Source organism: Lissotriton helveticus, chromosome 3_1 (assembly GCF_964261635.1).
Source record: "Lissotriton helveticus chromosome 3_1, aLisHel1.1, whole genome shotgun sequence".
Classification (NCBI taxonomy): domain Eukaryota; kingdom Metazoa; phylum Chordata; class Amphibia; order Caudata; family Salamandridae; genus Lissotriton; species Lissotriton helveticus.
This window is the reverse complement of record NC_136061.1, coordinates 897,273,271-897,292,724: the sequence shown is the minus strand read 5'-3', so window position 1 is coordinate 897,292,724 and position 19,454 is coordinate 897,273,271. Positions and strand designations below refer to the sequence as shown.

Genomic DNA, 19,454 nt, shown 5'->3' with positions numbered 1-19,454 from the left:
CCTCCCAAGGGGTATTTCAGATCATGGGCCCATACGTATGACATATACGTCTCACCTCATGGGAAGAAGACGCACATACCCACTACACCCGGGATACCTCATAGAACCCAAAGTTTGGAAAAACCTCCATAGGACCTCTAAACACTATTTCCAAGAAAATATACACTCGGTGGCTTCACCTGTCATCCTATGGGAAGCTTATAAAATAGTCCTTCGCAGGCAAGCAATCTCGGTGATCACTGCCCACAAACTGGAACAAACTCATCAGGTTGAGGAGCTGGAACAGGCGGTTAGCCTAGCTGAAAGCACACATGCTGCGGACCCCACTGACCACACAACCCACTCCCTTCGACTTGTGCAACAAGCATACGGGGACTACGCACGGGAACGCGCCAAGGGGAGGATCACAAAACGCAACATACCATCTACGAAGTTGGGGACAAAGCTTGTAGGTTGTTGGCCTGGTTGGAAAAAAAGAACGGGCCAGTCGTTGTGTGGCTCAGATTAGTCTCCCCTCGGGAGAATCGCTGACAGACCCTAATGACATAGTCACCGCATTTGCACACCACTTCGAAGTAGTATACTCCCCATAGCAATGACCTCCGAGGAGGACAATCTGGCCTACATCAAAGACATACCTATGACAAAGCTGGCATTGCAAGATACCCAGGCGTTGGAGGTCGAACTCACGTTGGAGGAAATCACTGCTGCCATTAAAAGGCTGCAGTCCGGGAAAGCCTTGGGTCCTAACGGTATCCCAATAGAACTCTATAAGAAAGACTCAGAGTTGTTGGCACCTCACTTGTTGAGCATGTTCAAGACTAGCCCAGAGGAAGGGATACTCCCTAGGGACCAACGGATAACAACTCTTATTGCAATCCCAAAACCAGGCAACCCTCCACAGGATTGTTCCTCTTACCGCCAAATGTCACTCCTCAACGCAGAGGCGAAAATCCTCGCCCAAGTATTAGCCACCAGGCTACAACCCCATCTCGCGACCTTAATACACCCCAACCAATCAGACTTCATGCCAGGCAGAAACATCGTAATGAATCTGCGAAGACTCCACAGGGTGCTGGATAGGTTACCTACTATACAGGAGGTGGCGGTCATAATCTCTTTGGATGCAAGTATGGCCTTCGACTGGGTCGAATGGCCATTTCTTTTCTCTGTTATGCAACACCTCGGATCCGGTTGCTATACGCAAAACCATTGGCACAGGTAGTGGTCAATGGGCGACTGTCAGAGGAGTTCCCCTTGGGACGTGGCACCAGACAGGGGTGCCCCCTGTCCCTGCTTTTGTTCACTCTGGTGCTGGAGCCACTGGCAGCATGGATCTGGTGGGACCCAGCAATACGGAGACTGCGCTGGACGGAGGGATGGGAGGATCGAATATCCCTCTACGCAGATGACATCCTGCTTTATATGGCGACACCCGAAAGTCCATTATCTGCCTGCTGGACATCTGGGAATCATACGGCAGAGTCTCCGGCTACACTATCAACTGGGCAAAGTGGGTACTATACATACTTAAGGGCCCCCCCCCGTGTGGAGATATCTCTGGCAACGGAGGGATTTAGATATTATGGTATACACATTACACCCCACGCAGTTTTACTAACATAATCTTCTGCCCCTGCTGAAGAGACTTCGAGCGATGTGAATTGGTGACACTCCCTTCCCTTGACACTACTGGGGAGAGCAGCCCTGTTCAAGATAAGGGCCCTCCCCAGATTCTTATACGCATTACAGAACACCCCATTGCCAGTTCCAGACTCCTACTTCAAGTCCATTGAGGCGGAAGTGGGGTACCTCCTTTGGGAGGGAAGGCCCCACGTATAGCGCAGCGTAAACTAATTTGGAGTTGGTATGACAGGGGTAAAGCCATTCCCAACATCAAGTTCTACTACTGGGCCTCCCAAATTATTATGAGTAATCAATGGCTCCACGCCCCACAAAAAGAATCCGCATTACGTATGGACAGGGACACTCTCGGTACAGATGGGATTATGGGAGCCCTGCATGACAAAAAGCGGAGGCAGGGATTGATGGGCCCCACAGCACACACTATTCATGTCTGGTCAGTGGCACAGCGTGCACTAGGATGGGAGGGAGTGATGACAAAACATACACCGCTCTGGGACACCCCCAGTTTGGGTACACTACGGACTAGTAAAGGATTTTCCCGGTGGGACCAAATAGGCATCTCCACGGTCAGGGACCTGTGGAAGAAAGGGGAGGTGGTGACATTTGCACAGCTGCTAGTAACATACCAATGGCAGGGACTGAATACTTCAGATATATCCAAATAAAGCACGCACTCACAAAAGCCTTAGCCCCTGGGAACTGACCTCCCCGACGCTTTGCCATTAGAGGACTGACTATTGACAGACCTCCTCACCAAAAAAGCGACCTCCCAAACATATTGCAAATTGATTAATAACCAAACAGACCTCACCTAAAATCTCAGGGAGAAATGGCAAGCTGAGATAGGCGACATGGACGAACAAGGCTGGCAGGAAGCCCTTGCTTCCCTGCGAGAGGTAGCTATCCCATCCAGGCTGAAATGAGTGCAAGTTAAAATATTGCACCAAACATACTATACTAGGATCACCCTTCATAAAATAGAGTGGGCAGAGTCACCGCTTTGCCTTAGAGGCTGTGGGGCCGAGGGATCATTCTACCACACGCTGTGGGACTGTCCCCGCATTGCTACCTACTGGAGGGGGATAGTTTACACACTCGCCAGGGTCAGTGGACACAGGATCACCCCCGAGCCGAGGAAATGCCTACTCAATGTGTTGGAACCAACAGACCTGACCCACACAGAGCAAAACTGGGCAACCATGGGTATGGCATTAGCCAAGCGAAACATTGCTCTGCTGTGGGGTGTTCAGGCAGCCCCCTCCCACCACCAATGGTGCTGTGATCTGGACAGCACCATGATAGCAGAAAAAGCTGTCTTCATTAATAGAGGCTGTCCTCAAAAATGGAAGAGGGTGTGGGGCAGATACAACGAATTACTGTACGTGGGAACATATGCACTCCTCCCCCAGAGGACTCAGACCCAGACTTGAGCGACTGAAGATGCGACGGAAGGGCGCTGGGGAACATCTTACTGCATTTTTATTGTTTAGTGGGTTGATAGATATGATAGAACTTATTTGTATATATGTGGCGTTCTATGTGGCAAGGGAATAGAAAGCAATTGAAATTTCTGATACTGTGACTTATTTGATTGTAATCGGCTGTGAACTAATGTTAACCTTAATAAAACGATATATAAAAAAAAAAATAATAATAACCACTGAGTTCCAGTTCTATTTCACCTTGCTCAAGGAAATGTAGGCCTGGTTTAGTTTCCAGAATCTAATATGTTTTCTAGATTACCTAATTTCAGAGGCTACTTTTGACTGATCAGTTGACCCACCTTCAAGGCTGGAATTTGAAAAAAAATGATTCAACAGGGCACAAATACCTAAGTATCAAAGTTTGAGGATTAGCTTGGATTGTGATGTAAACCCACGATGTTCTCTCTAGATTTCTGGGCCAACCTCCCAAGAAGTCCAACCCCAGTGTCTCAACATTCCCTTGCAGGACATTTAGTCCAAGTTTTAAATGGACGTTCTGTCTTCCCTGTACTTGAACAAGGGCGAGAAAGATAATTTTTCTGCATTGTCCTCTACCTTTCCTATAGTTGGATGCTTTATTTCATTGTCAAGAATGAGAACTATGAAAAGCCACGGTGACCCGTTAGGAACTTGAAAATACCCCCCCCCCCCCAGCAGAGCAGCAAAGAGTTAAGAAATGTCACATAGTGTACGTAGACCGAAAGGTTTGAATTAGGTAGCAAACACAATAAGATGATGAACGCAGAGCTGAAACTTTTCAGTCACCCCCAGTCACAGATCGGGGTTTAATCCATCATCGTTCTAATGCTAACTAAGCTACCCCAGTTTGGACCAAGTCGTATGCAAATCTGTCTTGACCCTATTCCTGATGGGAACAGTCCAGCCTGAACTGCCAGGCAAGGTCCTCCCTGGACTGGAAACAAGCATCCTGGGACCGGTTTTGGGTTTTCACCCCTCTTCAGCCAGGACAGCTCGACTCCAGTGGCATGGAGAGCAGGCCTGCTGAGGCCGAGCCATGCACAAACTGCGAGCTGTAGCTATTGGCCATGTCGTGCGCTGGGCCGAACCACGGCCAGACTCTGACAGATGGTGTCTTCACAACGTCTCCACATAGTATTTACATATAGGTACAGTCTGGTGCGTTATTGGTGTTTACACATGGGTCATTCGGGACCCAAACAGTACAGAGAGCATGGAAAACTCCCCTCGGCCTAGCCACAGCCTAGCCCTGGGCGCTCGGCCCACCTGCGTCTCTTACTCCTCAAAGGTGCCCCAGCTCTCATTAATCACCTGTTTGTAGCAAGAGGAATTGTCACCAGAATGGAAAATCCACATATGGATCCACTAATTCTGCATATGTGCACTTATTCTCCATTAGGCAGACAGTAACTTGTAATTGCGCAGTGCAGGGGTGCAGTTACCTTCCAGGATGGGTTTTTCTGGGCCTGCTGATATCGGAACCTCTGACCCATACAACTCCTAATCGGGCCCTTTGTGTTGAATGGTTGGAGAGAAAAGATGTAGGTGGGGGGGGCCTGGGGTGCGAGTTTTTTTTTTTTTTAATAAGTTACCTTATAAATAATAAGTTGTTCTGGGAGAGATCAGGAAGTCTGCTTTTCATTTTGCCTAATACTTGAAGCTTATATTTTCAAAGTTAGCACAGTATTTCAGGGCCTGCTTTACAGTTCGGCGACGGGTTACTCCGTCACAAACGTGCCGATATCCTGTCCGCTGTGTGATAAGGGCGACGAGATATCCATCACGTTTGTGATGCGGTAACCTGTCCACCGAACTCGATATCAGACCCTTAGTGTTTTCCCGGAGGGTTGGGGGTTGATTTGATAAAGACTGTTTTTTTTAGACTTTGTGTCTATGTGCATTGCCGAATTAAACAGACACAAATTAACGATCCATTCAGGTAATGTAATTATCTACCTACCAAAATTGCCTTCTAGCACAACGGTTGTCTCTTCAGGATCACTGTACTTCCCCTCCCGCCCTTTTTGATTTCAGTGGGACCACCTGACAGGTAAGCAGAGACTTGCAAACTGGTCTCTGAGCCACTAAGATAAACAGAGAGTTCTAGAATGCAGATACTGTGACGTGTGGGGCTGTCACCAGGTTCCATCCTAGCAACTCAAGTATTGTGCCTACCTTTAAACACTGATCTTGAAGTGGCATTCACACAGAGATAAGTTATGCAGATATGCGTGCTGCGAGTGGCGACCTTGTACATCAGTACAGTTTTCTTCATCTTGCCTGGTAAGCCCATACTTCTTTTCTAATTAACAATAAGTTAAATTAACTCTGTATTATCACCATCTTCGCAGGGGTCTTTCCCAACCGGGTACCAATGTGTGTCTTTTCCTTATTGATTCATTTACCGCACTGCTTCGCTAAAACGTCTTTCAAAATATGTCCTTTGGGCCATATTACCTTAGGAAAGGTGGTCTGACTATCTCATCACATGGAGGCCCGTCTCAGGCCTGGGTCTTGCTTTAATCTGCCATAAGGTGCACTACCATTACCAAAACTCTGATTATAGAGGCTCAGCTTCCTTTTCGATCACTGTAATGATTAAACATATGATTGATTTAATGGTGGGTGGAAACACGCCTTGTGCCAGAAATCAGCAAATGCCATCAAGTTTGTCGTCAGGCCGGGTTTTCACTGCCTGAAATATTGACGAACAGGCCCACAAATTTAGAGCAACCAGTGCGCCTCCATCTTGTGTCATGCAAGATTGTCAGGAATCTTTGATGAAACAGGCATACAGGTGTCCCTGACATCTTGAGGACAAAACGCCCAACATCATAGACACTTAAAATGGGTGTACATTCTCAATGCCCACAGCTCTACCCATGCCACACGAGCATGGGGGAATCCCTTCAAAGTGTATGTAAACATGGTACATTTCACTACTTAGGTGGTAGAGGAGATGATTTTGTTGTTCTGGTAGTCGTAATGTTTTTCATTTAAATTCAGGTTAGCTCCCGGGTACTCCTTTTGTAGTTCCTGGTTACTTTAGATCAGGGTATCCTACATGACATAACATTTAAAAAGGATTAATTGGAGGAGCCTTTTTTCAAATGTGGAACCAAAGTTGTGACAAAGTTCATGCCGGTTGTGAGAGGAGATGCTGAATTCCTTCCCTATAGAAATAGGATAAAAATGTTTAGGATGAAAAACAACATATTCTGAATTACAATGAAAATGAATAATGTAAAGTATTTTTAATACTGCAAAAAAGACCGCGACTTAGGGTATAATATAGTTGTATCTGGGATAAAATTCAGGATGCTTTGTAAGAAATGATTGGTTACTTTATTTAGTCCCTGATGCTTTTGGTAGGCTGAGGCCTTGTAAACTGGACATATACGAATGGGTAATAGAGCACTTAAGTTGTGATGCTTTCTATTGCAGATCAAAGTACAGAATGATAAATTGTACCGGAAATCCTTTGAAGAAATTGTGCGCAGTCTGGACAAAATGGAGAATGATAGCATACCATCTGCGCAGATTTCCCGGAGGGAGGTATGAAGATGCCTTGGAGTATTAATTTATCAGGAATTTAAACATGACAGTACAGTTAAATAATGTTCATTTGATGCAGATAGACTATGTCGGCTGACAAAAATGTGTGTTCTTGTCAAAAGCTATTCATCTTTTGGGCTATATGAGCTATATGAACAATTTTTCATCCCAGATTAAAGAAAATACAACATTTTGAAAACGTGAAAGCAGAAGCCCTTCGAAGTGCACTGTTACTTAGGAACGGTGCTAGGTATTTTTCTCTGGAGGCCAATAAAACTGCAATGGAATTTGGGGAGGGAGGCGATAGTGCATTTTGGCTTTGGCATGCACTCTTCCCGTACTAAGGAAGCTATTTTATGGGCCTTCTTTAAGTCGAGCCTAGCTGGCTGGTTACAAAAGACCTGTTGTGGTTTTGACTAGAGCTTACAAGGGCTTATAGCATAACCATTGCTTACCATTGGTTGGCTTTATTGTTGTTTTCATTTGCTTCCTTCTTATTCAACTGCTTTCCTTGTCCAAGCGTGTCCATATTGTGTTTGTCCGTCCCCTGGAGCTTAGCCTCTTTACCATCTCTATCTAATTGGCTGACTCCTGTCCTTCCACTTCTCACTTTAAGGGAACTCCCTTATCTGAAAGAAACAGGTTAGTGTTAGATTCCTTACCTTAGAATATCTCCAGGCGTCAGACTGGATCCGGAAAGTTTTGCGTAGCAGTACCCCTGCACGTCGGTAGGTGTCGTCTGCGGCTCCGCGTCCGTCGTCGGCGTCAGGATGACGTCGTTGCGCGCTGACGTCAGTTCTTCTTTTTTCCGCGCCAGCAAGCGCAGATCCGGAAAAAGCAGTACTCCTTAGTCACTTTTTGAATAACTTTTTCGATCTTTTTGATCCTGTTTTCGAGTCGTAAGACTATCGGTGCCGGTAGGGATGCCCGGGTTCAAACCCTGTGCCGAATGTAACCGACTGCTGTCGGTTACCGACCCCCATCGCCGGTGCCTGTATTGCCTTGGGGCCGACCATGATGACAAGTTTTACCCGGACTGCCGGGCCTTGACGTCGAAGACTAGGTGGGAGCGGTCCGTAAGCGCCTTGAGCTCCGGCAGTCGGCCCCGCGTCGTTCCTGGTCCAGGTCGAGGAGGAGGTCGAAGGACCGGTCGCGGGGCTACAGTCATCGAAGCTCAGCGAGTTGACACCATTCGTCGGGCTCCAAGTCCTCAGGTAAGAGGCACAAGAAGTCAAAGAGAAGACATCACTCTTCCGACTCCCCCAGACGCTCGCGCGATGCGGCCGGGTGTTCGGGCGACACCGCCGGAGCCGCAGGCGCCACTGCCAGCTCCATACTCGCCGGTCCCTGGGATGAACGCGACGCCGGAGGAGATCGATGCCTTCCTTATGGCCATGAGGTTGCTCTCTCCGTCGGGTCCCGCTGTGGTGCCTTTGGGCCCCGCGGCCCGACTGGGAGCCCAAGCGGGCCGGGTGCTTTGGCCCTGGTGCCGTCGACGACTCCGGTCCCGACGCCGCAGGGCCCCGCCGGATCCAGGTCGCCGCTGGTCAACCTCATGACCCCTCTGCTGGCGCCGACTCCCAGGGTGTCGCCCCCGACGCTGTCCCCGGACGACGTCGCCCCCGATCCCCCCTCGATCCGGTTCCGGTGTCGGAACGCCGTCGCTCGACGCCGCATTCGACGCCGAGAGAAGAGCAATTCTTCTATGATCCGACCCCATCCTTTGTACACTACCAGGAGATGGAGGACAAGGGTGATTAGGATGGGTCTGAGGACCCTCTGGCACGGGATTGCCAGTCATTTCAGGACTGGGCAGGTGGGCTAGGGGAGGCCAGAGGTTTGGACACTTCGCCCGACACTGGATTTGTCTCCCCTCCTACCGTGGCTACGGAGGAGGGGGCTGCCTACAGTGTGGTGTTGATGAGGGCATCCACGGCCTTGGCTCTTTAGCTCCCCGTCGCGGCCGTGAGGACTAACCTCCTCACTGAGGTCCTCAAACCGCAGGCAAGCTCTTCGGAGCCTCTACTGCCGTTCAATGAGGCCCTTACTGACGTTCTGTTGGGCACTTGGTCCAGGCCCGCTACAGGTCCCTCTGTAGATAGGAACTTGGCCAGACGTCACCGCCCGGCCCCGGGCGACCCTTGCTTCCTGTCCACCCACCCCACCCCAGAGAGTCTCGTTATCCAGGCCTCTAATTTCCAGACCGCATTCCCGACAGCTCCTCCTGATCGGGAATCCAAAAGGTATGAACAGTTCAGAAAGAAGATGTTCTCCTCCCTCAGTTTGGGGTTGCGGTCGGTTAACACCGCTTGCCTTTTGGGCCGTTATACCCATTCTTTGTGGGACACTGTCGCGGACGTGCTGCCAGCTTGCCCGGAGTAGGCCCGGGTGAAGCTCGCCCAAGCCCTTGCAGAGGGGCAAGATGCGGCACGGTACTCTATTTTTTGTAGGCTGGATACTACGGACTCGCTAGGCAGGGCGATTGCAACGACGGTGGTGGTTCGCCGCCACGCCTGGCTGAGGTCCGCCAACTTTTTGGCTGATATCCAGAATTCCCTCATGGACATGCCGTTTGATGGCCGTGGCCTCTTTGGCGACAAGGCAGACAGTGCGCTTGAGCATTTCAAGGACTCCAGGGCTACGGCCAATTCCTTGGGCCTTTTAGGCCAGCGCCAACAAAGTTCTGCCTTTCGCTCCTTTCGTGGCCAAGGAAGGGGCTCCCCCTCACGTCCTGCCAGCCACGGGCCGCAGACTAGCATTCAGCACGGCGGCGGACGTGGTAACCGCCGTGGCGGTGCCAGGGGACAGCGGCGAGGCCAGGCCACATCCACCTCCGCAGCATCAACCTCAAAGCCTTCCTAGTCCGAGCTTTCAGGCCCATTCGGCGCCAGTGGTGGGCAGGGTTCGCCATCACCTCCTCCACTGGCGCTCCATCACATCGGACAGGTGGGTGCTGCAAATCATCCGAAGGGGCTACTCCCTCCCCTTCGAGGCGACCCCTCCAGCCATGCCACCGCAGTACCACCGCGTGTCGGGGGATCACTTGCAAATTCTGCAAGAGGAAGTTACGGCCCTCTTGGCCAAGGGGGCCATCAAGCGCGTTCCTGGGCCAGCAGTAGGGTATGGTTGCTATTCCCATAACTTTCTGGTTCCCAAGAAGGGCAAAGGGGGCCTACGCCCTATGTTGGAACGTCAACGGCTTCTTCCAGAAGGAGAAGTTCAATTTGCTGACTTTGGCTCAGGTCTTAGCTGCCTTAGACCCTGGAGACTGGATGGTAGCGTTGGACTTGCAGGACGCTTATTTTCACATCCCCGTCCTGCCGGGCCACCGGCGCTACCTGCGGTTCACAGTAGACCACGAGCACTTTCAGTTTACCGTGCTCCCCTTCGGCCTTACCAGCGCCCCTCGGGTGTTCACGAAAGTGATGGCGGTGGTCGCAGCTCATCTGCGCAGATTGGGGTTGTCAGTCTTCCCCTATCTCGATGACTGGTTGTTGAAGGCGGGCTCGCCCCAGACAGTCGTCAGCCACCTCCAGATAACGGCCGACCTCCTGCACCTGCTGGGGTTCTCCATCAATGTGCCGAAGTCACACCTGTGTCCCTCTCAGAAGCTCCTCTTCATCGGAGCGGTTCTGGACTCGGCGCGGTTTCGGGTTTATCCTTCCGAACAGCGAATTCAGGATATTCAGGCTCTGATTCCGATCTTTCAGCCTTTATCCCGGGCCTTGGTCAGGTTGATGCTGCGGCTTCTGGGGCTGATGGCCCCCTGCATCCTTCTGGTGCATCACGCCCAGTGGCGGATGCGGGCTCTGCAGTGGGACCTGAATTTTCAGTGGGCCTAGCATCAGGGCAACCTGTCCGACCACGTCCTGCTCTCGGAGGGCACTGCGAAACAGTTGCAGTGGTGGCTCACGGACCGCGATTGGGTCAGCGGCAGATCCCTCTCCCTACCCCAACCGGAGCACGTAGTCGTGATGGATGCGTCCTGTGAGAAGTTGGCCTGATATATGATGCTCACTAATTCTAGTGATCACCTTGTATCAGTCCAAATAACCCTTATGGTGATTGGTTGTAAGTCAACCTTATAGACCAGCTATCCTAATGGTAGCATGGACGAAGCAGTCTTAGGCTAAACTCTTTTGGCATGTGAAGCCAGCTGTTTTACCACATATAACCCCTTGAATACCAGATGAAAGGACACCACACAGGTTGTTATGAAAATAAACAATATATTTATTAATAACAAACACCTCTGAACTCTTTATGAGATCAGAGGGCTAAGCACATAACAATCTCTTTAAGAAAAATACAGTAAGTCGCACAATTTACAATGGTGCCCTAGGGTCACGGCAAACCATATACTAAGTAAATGGTATAAGTAGAACGATTTAGGAAATTAAGATGCCCAGAGGCTGTAGGTTCGCTGGGACTACCCTACCCTAACCTTAGGTAAGTAGCAGGAGGCCCACGGGAAGCGTGTGCAGAGTGTGAACTCACACGCGAGATGCGGAACAAAGTCAATGGGCCGGACAAATTACGAAAAGGTAAGTAAAAGACAGTTCCTACTAGTTACGACTAAAACGACAGGATACCTGGACACTAGGAGAGTCAATCTACCCTTGAGCACCGGAATGCTCGTGTTACCTCACCCACGGGCTGCGGGTGCATAGATGTCAAAGTGTGTCGAGTTTCCGCGTCGAAGTCTATGGAGCCTTGAAGAAAGATACTGCAGGCGACCAGGAGGGAGATGTCCGGAGCGATCCACGGGTGGATCGAGGAAGATGAAGACCTGAAAGCAGAGGGGACAATGTTCAAAGTCACTAGCCAGTGACCGGTGTGGAACCAGGAAGGAACCAGATGTTGGCGTCGCGATCAGGTGAAGAGTGGACGCTTGACTCTGTAGCCACGTGGACCAGGAGGTGTCTTCGACGACCAGGATGGAGGCACGAGCTGTCCCACGCAGGCTCTCGCTGTCGGCGGTGTCTGTTCCGGATTCGGCGTCAACAGGCCTTGGCAAAGGCAACCCACACGGTGAGTGGAAAAGGCGTCTGGTGCGGACCAGGAGGGTCCGGGGTGCTCCTCTTTTGGAAGGGAGCTAGGGCCAGTCTGGAGCAACCAGACCAGCAGTGTAAATTTCGTGGATCGTCGTCTAGGAGGTCACTAGCCAGCCGGCAAGTGACCAGACAACGCGTCGAGCAGCAACCAAGCAAAAGGGTCCCACGCAGATCTCGTGGATGCTGGAGGGCTGGTCTTCGGTGCAGGAGCTGCTCGGGGCTGGGGCTACTCAATCCCCAAAGCACTTACTCGAGGATGCTTCTGAAGTCGTGCTGGAAGCGAAGTGCAGTTTCTTCAAGATGGCCGGTCCCACGTGTCTCGTCGCACCCACGGGTCCCAGCTGTGCTGCAGATGTGGGTAGAGGTCGGAGAGGTCTGGCAGTCCGGGTCTCGTTGAGCTCTGAAGTCTGGATCCGGCAGGAAGGACGACAAAGTGAACCGCTAGGACACTTGATGGTGCCTGCAGTTGCAGGGTGGACACTCCTTGCCCACAAGGGAGATTCTTCAGTCTTCTGTGGAGCAGAACGTCGAAGTCCAGAGTTTCTTCTTTGTAGAGTTGTTCAGGATAATCTAACTTGGAATGGGACCAGCTCCTACCTTTATCCTGCTAAAGGGGGCTGCACTAGTGACTAGGTCCCTCCCCTGGGTGGGACCAGGAAGGGGGGTGGTTACACCCCCTATCCTTTGTCCGGTTTCGCGCCAGAGCTGGGGCTGGAGTGCCCCAGCAACTGGTTTGAACCGGGGTATGCACAGGGACACCTTGTGTGCCCCAGGCATGTCTCATTCCTTTCAGGCCTCCCTACCTCAATACACAAAATCCTGTCTGGGGTGGTGCTAGCACCTCCCAAGGCAGGAAACCCTTTGTCCAGGCCTCCCTCGCTGGAAGGACTCCCAGCAGCAGGAGGTCAGACTTGTGTCTGTGGTGGCAGCATCCATTTTGTGATGCTGAGGCTTCGTTTAACTTTAACCGGGGTTCACAGTTACATACATGTTGTGTCCCTCTAAAAGGGTGGAATGATACCCCCGTCGCCAGAACTGGCGAGGGGGAAGTATTCCAATTCGTATGACACCTTACTCGACATGTTTTGATAATGCTATACCAAAGTTAGCAATAACCGCGAGGATTATAATGCACTTAAGAGTATATGGTATAGCGTTATCATGGAACAGCTATAAGGATTTGGTTCCGCAAGCTGCAGACGGGCTCAGCTCATGCTAGAGCACCATCTCACATAATTCCAAGCACTCTGCCTTCAGGATTGATAAGGCCTGCCATAGGAGTTACTGATAGGAATATATGTGTCCATTTGGGGTTAGATATAGGTATACTATATCTACAGCAAAGGGTGATTACACCACCTTGCCCCAGCTGTCTTACCAGCCAGTTGTGTCTGTTTAGATGGCCAGCCAGGGGTGGCATAATACATGCTTCAGCCCCTGGTAGGCCTTGGGTTCACCTATGCCCTGGTTACCTAAGGTACAGTGTACAGGGCTGATAAGGGGTCCCAATACCAATTGGTAAATGCACCTAAAGTACATGTGTGTCAATTTAGAGAGAGAGAACAGCTAGGCTGTGGGTCTGATTAGCAGGCCCACAGCCAGGGAAAGTCGTAAACCAGTGAAGCAAAAAGCAAAAATCTGGGGTGACCATAGGATTGCAGACCCTACTCTCCCACATACCCCCCCCCCAAACTTAGGGACATTAAACTAACCTTGACCAGGTGAGTCTTCCTGTTCTAAGTGGAAATACCTGGAGAGACCATCTTCATTGCCATGGTCAGTCCCTGGTCTGTGCTCCACTGTAAAGTCCATCCCCTGTAGGGAAAAGGACCACCTAAGAAGTTTGGGGTTTTCACCCTTCATTTGATTTAGCCACAAGAGGGGCTTATGGTCGGTCTGAATCTTGAAGTGAGTTCCAAACAAGTATGGCCTCAACTTCTTCAGGGCCCAAACCACAGCAGAGGCCTCCCTCTCGATAGCTGACCAACGTTTCTCTCAAGGGGTCAGCCTTCTACTTATAAAAGCAATGGGCTGGTCATGACCATTAATATTCAGTTGAGATAGAACAGCTCCCACACCCAACTCAGATGCATCTGTTTGGACAATGAAGGTTTTGGAGTAGTCAGGACTCTTGAGAATAGGTGCAGTACACATGGCCTGCTTCAGGTCATCGAATGCCTTCTGACAGCTAACTGTCCACTGAACTTTCTTTGGCATTTTCTTGCTTGTCAAGTCATTGAGTGGTGTCACAATGGACCCATAATGTTTGACAAACTTTCTATAGTAACCAGACAGGCCCAAGAAAGCTCTGACCTGTGTCTGGGTGGTTGGAGGAGCCCAGTCCTTTATGGCCTGTATCTTGCTCTCCAAGGGTTGAACCTGGCCTCCACCTACAAGGTGGCCCAGGTACACAACCTGACTCTTCCCTATCTGGCACTTGGTGGCCTTGATAGTGAGGCCTGCCTTCTGCAGGGTCTCCAAAACTTTCCTCAGGTGGATCAGGTGATCCTCCCAGGTGGAGCTGAAGACAGCAATATCATCTAGATATGCTGCACAAAAGTCATCCAACCCAGTGAGAACTTGGTTCACCAACCTTTGAAAAGTGGCAGGTGCATTTTTCAAACCAAAGGGCATCACCACAAATTGGTAATGACCTCCTGGGGTAGAAAATGCTGTTTTGGCCTTGGCATCCTCAGCTAACCTGATTTGCCAATAACCAGCTGTTAGGTCAAATGTACTCAAGAAGGTGGCAGAAGCCAACTTATCTATGAGTTCTTCTGCCCTAGGTATTGGATGGGCATCTGTCTTAGTGACAGCATTGAGACCCCTGTAGTCTACGCAAAACCTCATCTCTCTCTTACCATCCTGGGTGTGAGGTTTTGGCACTAGAACTACAGGACTAGCCCAAGGGCTCTCTGAGGGCTCAATGACTCCCAATTCCAACATCTTTTGTACTTCTTTCTTTATGCAGTCCCCGACGTGGTCAGGTTGCCTGTAGATTTTACTCTTGACAGGCAGACTGTCACCAGTGTCCACCTCATGGGTGCACCAGTTTGTCTGACTGGGTGTCAGTGAGAACATTTGTCTAAAGGATTGAAGAACCTGTTTGCAATCCTTTTGTTGATGTTCAGAGAGGCTGTCAGAAAAGACCACACCATTTACTGACCCATCATCGGGGTTCTGAGTGAGCAGGTCTGGGAGAGGGTCACTCTCTTCCTCCTGCCCCTCATCTGTGTCCATGAGCAAGCCCATGTCCTCCCTGTTGACAAATGCCTTGTGCCTGTTTACATGAAGCACCCTGTGGGGGCTCCTGGGAGTTCCAAGGTCCACCAGGTAGGTGACCTCTCCCTTTTGCTCAATGATGGTATGGGGTCCAGACCACTTGTCTTGGAGAGCTGCTGGGGCCACTGGCCCCAACATCCACACCTTCTGTCCTGGGAGATACACAATCAGGACAGCATTTTGGTCATGCCAAGCTTTTTGAAGTTCTTGGCTGGCCTCAAGGTTTTTGGATGCCTTCTCCATGTACTCTGCCATCCTGGAGCGGAGACCAAGTACATAGTCCACTATGTCAAGCTTAGGCTTTTTAAAAGGTAACTCCCATCCTTCCTTTACAAGACATAGGGGTCCTCTTACAGGATGCCCAAACAGAAGCTCAACAGGGCTGTAGCCAACCCCCTTCTGTGGGACCTCTCTGTAAGCAAACAGGAGGCAGGGTAAAAGGATGTCCCATCTTCGCCTAAGCTTTTCAGGTAACCCTTTTATCATCCCTTTTAGGGTCTTGTTGAATCTCTCCACAAGCCCATTGCACTGTGGGTGATAGGGTGTGGTAAATTTGTAATTTACACCACACTCCTTCCACATTGCAGTCAAGTATCCTGACATGAAGTTTGCACCTCTGTCAGAGACAACCTCCTTAGGAAACCCCACTCTAGAGAAAACTCCAAGTAGGGCCCTGGCCATAACAGGAGCTGTAGTGGTCCTAAGGTGAATAGCGTCTGGATACCTGGTGGCATGATCCATTACCACCAGTATAAACCTGTGCCCAGATGCTGTTGGGGGGTCCATTGGTCCTACAATGTCTATCCCCACTCTTTCAAAGGGCACCCCTACCATAGGTAGTGGTATAAGGGGCGCCTTTGTTGTGCCACCTGATTTGCCACTGGCTTGACAGGTGACACATGAGTGACAAAACTCTTTGGTGTCTTCAGACATGTGAGGCCAGTGAAAGTGTGGGGCAAGCCTGTCCCAAGTCTTGTTCTGGCCTAAGTGTCCTGCAAGAGGAATTTCATGGGCTAAGGTGAGAAGGAAACATCTGAGAGACAAGGGGATGACCAGCCTCCTGGTAGCACCAGGCTTGGGGTCTCTTGCCTCAGAGTATAGGAGTCCTTCATCCCAGTATACCTTGTGGGCACCTGTAGCATTCCCTGCAGCCTCAGCAGCAGCTTGCTGTCTGAGGGGTTCAAGGGAGGAACAGTCTAACTGTGCCTGCCTCATGTCTGCCTTGGAAGGTCCCCCTGTTCCAAGAAACTCAACCTGTTCAGGTTCAAGCTCTTCTAGGACAGTTCCTTCTGGGGGTCTTTGGGTCAGCCTCCTGAGAGGACTGATCCTCAACCTGAGGCAGGGGGGAAGGCTCTGCCTTAACCCTACTGCTCTTCCTCTTGGGTAGTGTCTGGTCCATTCTTCCAGGATCCAGCACTTGTTCAGCTGGGCACTTCTTGGCCTGTGACCTGGTCACAGCAAGGACATGTGAGGAGAGACCTAACATTTCTACATGAGTCCTGTACTCCACATCTGACCACATGGAGGATTCCAAATCATTGCCCAAGAGACAATCTACTGGGAGGTCTGAACTAACTACAACCCTTTTGAGGCCAGTTACCCCTCCCCAGGAGAAGTTAACAACTGCCATACTATGATTGGTAGTGACGTTGCTAGCATTGGTCACTAGGTAGTCTGAACCTAGCATGATCTGATCAGGGTCCACAAAGGTTGGTGTCACCATAGTGACACTGGCACATGTGTCCCTGTAGGCCTGAGCCATTTTTCCATTGATTAAAGGCGTTTGCCTGTATTTGCCCAGAGTACTGGGACTTACAGTAGGGGTCATATCCATGTCCCCAGTACAAACAAGAACAGCCTGAGTAGGTATTCTGACTAAGTCAGAACCCACCTCAGTTCCCAGGGTTAACCCTACTATAGCCTTGGGGGGTACACTACCACTACTAACTGTACTAGGGGGTGCAGGTGTCTTAGGGACAGTAGTGGTAGGAGCTTGGCCTTTCTTGGTGCACTCACTAAAGCAGTGAGTTTTACTTTTACAGTATTGGCACCATGGTTTCATTGGAACATCAGTCTTCTTCTTTTGGGAATTCTGGGACCCACCCTCCTTGGATTGTTGGGGCCCTGTTGAAGACTTCTGGTCATTTTGTGGATTCTGATTACTACCCTTTTGGTCTGCTTTCTTTTGGCCACCACCCTGGTTCTGGTTCTGCTGCTTGACCCTGGTTCTGACCCATCTGTCTGCCTTCTTTCCCAATTCTTGGGGAGAGGTCAGATCTGAGTCAATCAGGTGCTGATGCAACAACTGGTTCTGACAATTATTTACAATCCTGTGTAATCAGTAACTTTACTACCCAGTAACCAGCCTTCTAAAGCCTTAGTAGGTTATAATGAAGGTGTTCTGCCCACATCACCCTCCCATACCGGAGCAGGGGTCATCAAAAAGATGAGAAAGTAGAAAAAAACGGTATACAGGGATACATTTCACATTTAGGGGTCGATTAGGATCGCGGACGGACTTGAGTCCGTCCGCGACCCCTGAGGAGGAGGGAACGTCCGCATGGGCTGCGGCGTTCCCTCCGATCTGATTAGGATGTGACCGCCAGGGTGGCGGTCACATCCTCTATCTCTAACATTGCGGCGGGTGCAGCTTCAAGCTGCACCCGCCCCAATGTAAAAAATGCATGCACAGCATTTGCGTGCACAAAGCGGCAGGCACCGCGCGGTGCCTGCTGCATTGTGCACGCAAATGCAGGGGGGTACCATAGGTACCCCCCATGTGCACCCCCCACAACCCCTTCACCCAGGGGGCCCGCAACGGGCCCCCGAAGTGAAGATCCGTATGCTTTTTCACGGCGGAAAAGCCGCCGTGGAAAAGCATAGAATTGCAGACATCCTAATATGCCTGGCGGTGTCTGATAGACACCACCAGACATGTTAGTGCTTTTCTGCCGCGGTCGCCTTCCGACCGCGGCAGAAAAGCTGCGGACAGATTATCAGACCCACCAGCCATCCTAATTTGGCGGTGGGTCTGTAGAGGCTCCGCTGCGGTTTTCCCGCATCCTCCGGGCCGGCGGTGGCTTCCGCCGGCCCGGAGGATGCGGAAATTCCGCAATCATAATGACCCCCTTAATGTTAGCAATCAAGAAAAATTTAAATGATCTTGTTCTATACAACTTAATGTAACCACATCTAATTAAACAAAATTTATATGGACATATAAACGTATCACAAGAACAAGTGGCACACAGAATTAATCCATGGAAACACAAATCACAAAATATACATATATACAATAATTATATACATATATACAATAATTATATACAACATATACAATATATGAACAACGGCGTACCCTAAGAGAGGTAATAGAAACCTTTCTCAAAATATATACACTCCCACTTATGAGTGATATAGATCTGAAAAAAAGTCCTAAATGGCGCCTGAGAAAAGAATTCTCTCACAAAACTACCTAAATAAGGCGCAAGGAGTTGAAACAAGTACAAATAATGATAGGGGGACTCCTTCAACACAGAAGTGTCGACGCAGTCGCGGTCGCGTTTCCGCCAGTAGACTCTTTATGGCTTCATCAGGACAGGGGTACCTGCAGAAAACCTATCAATAAACACGCCACTCCCACCAAGGGAAGAAATCCTCTCAAAATAATGCCCGGGGCCCTGTAGGGCAATCACTGGCGTGCAGGGTCCACTTGTCCAAATAAATGGGGAGATAACACGCGTAGAATGCGTTAAATGGCACAGGGAAGCAGGGCGGCGAAATTAAATTACGCTCCTACAGCTCCGTACAATGGAGTCGCACTGGCTCAAAAAGCAGCATCAACAATCCACAGGCAAACAACTCACAAGTTCGTCTAATGCCTTAGTGGCACAATCAACAAAGTCAGTCCAATCCTGAGCCTGAGTTTTCTGGGTGTCTCTGAACATCAACCTGTACTGTTCAGTTGTTAAGCCAAACCCATCAATCAGTGCAGTTTTCAGGACTTGGTAATCATTAGCATCCTCATCTCTAACAGTGAGGAGCTTCTCTCTACCTTTACCTTCAAAGGAGAGCCACAATATAGCTGCCCACTGACTCTGGGATACCTGCTGTACTTTGCAGGCCCTCTCTAGAGCAGTTATCCATTTGTGGATATCATCTCCTGCTTTATAGGAGGGCACTATTTTACTCAGGTGTCTATTATCAAAACTCCTGTCTTCATCCCTAGAGATATTGCTGCCACCAGTGGGCTCTACCCCACTCAATTGTTGCTCTCTGGCAAAAGCAAGTTTCTCTTTGGCAAGGGCAAGTTCTTTCCTTTGGATCCTCAGATTAACTTCCTATTTTTGGCCTCATGCTCTCTCCTCTGAGGGAAGTCATCCTCCTCTGAGCAGATGCATGAGAGGGATGGGAGTGAACAGATCTGTTGGAGTCCCTAGAGTGAGACCTATCT

The 19,454-nt window shown here is 50.1% G+C and overlaps 1 protein-coding gene across 4 annotated transcripts in view; it reads left to right on the top strand.

Annotated features, from left to right (window-relative positions):
* The window catches only part of INPP5B (inositol polyphosphate-5-phosphatase B), a 923,852-nt gene that overhangs the window by 560,329 nt on the left and 344,069 nt on the right, over positions 1–19,454 (top strand). For all 4 annotated transcript variants that reach the window (XM_078681233.1, XM_078681230.1, XM_078681231.1 and 1 more), the window contains one exon: positions 6,555–6,665. In XM_078681233.1, the coding sequence (XP_078537359.1) occupies positions 6,555–6,665 (111 nt within the window). The remainder of the gene's footprint in view (positions 1–6,554; positions 6,666–19,454) is intronic.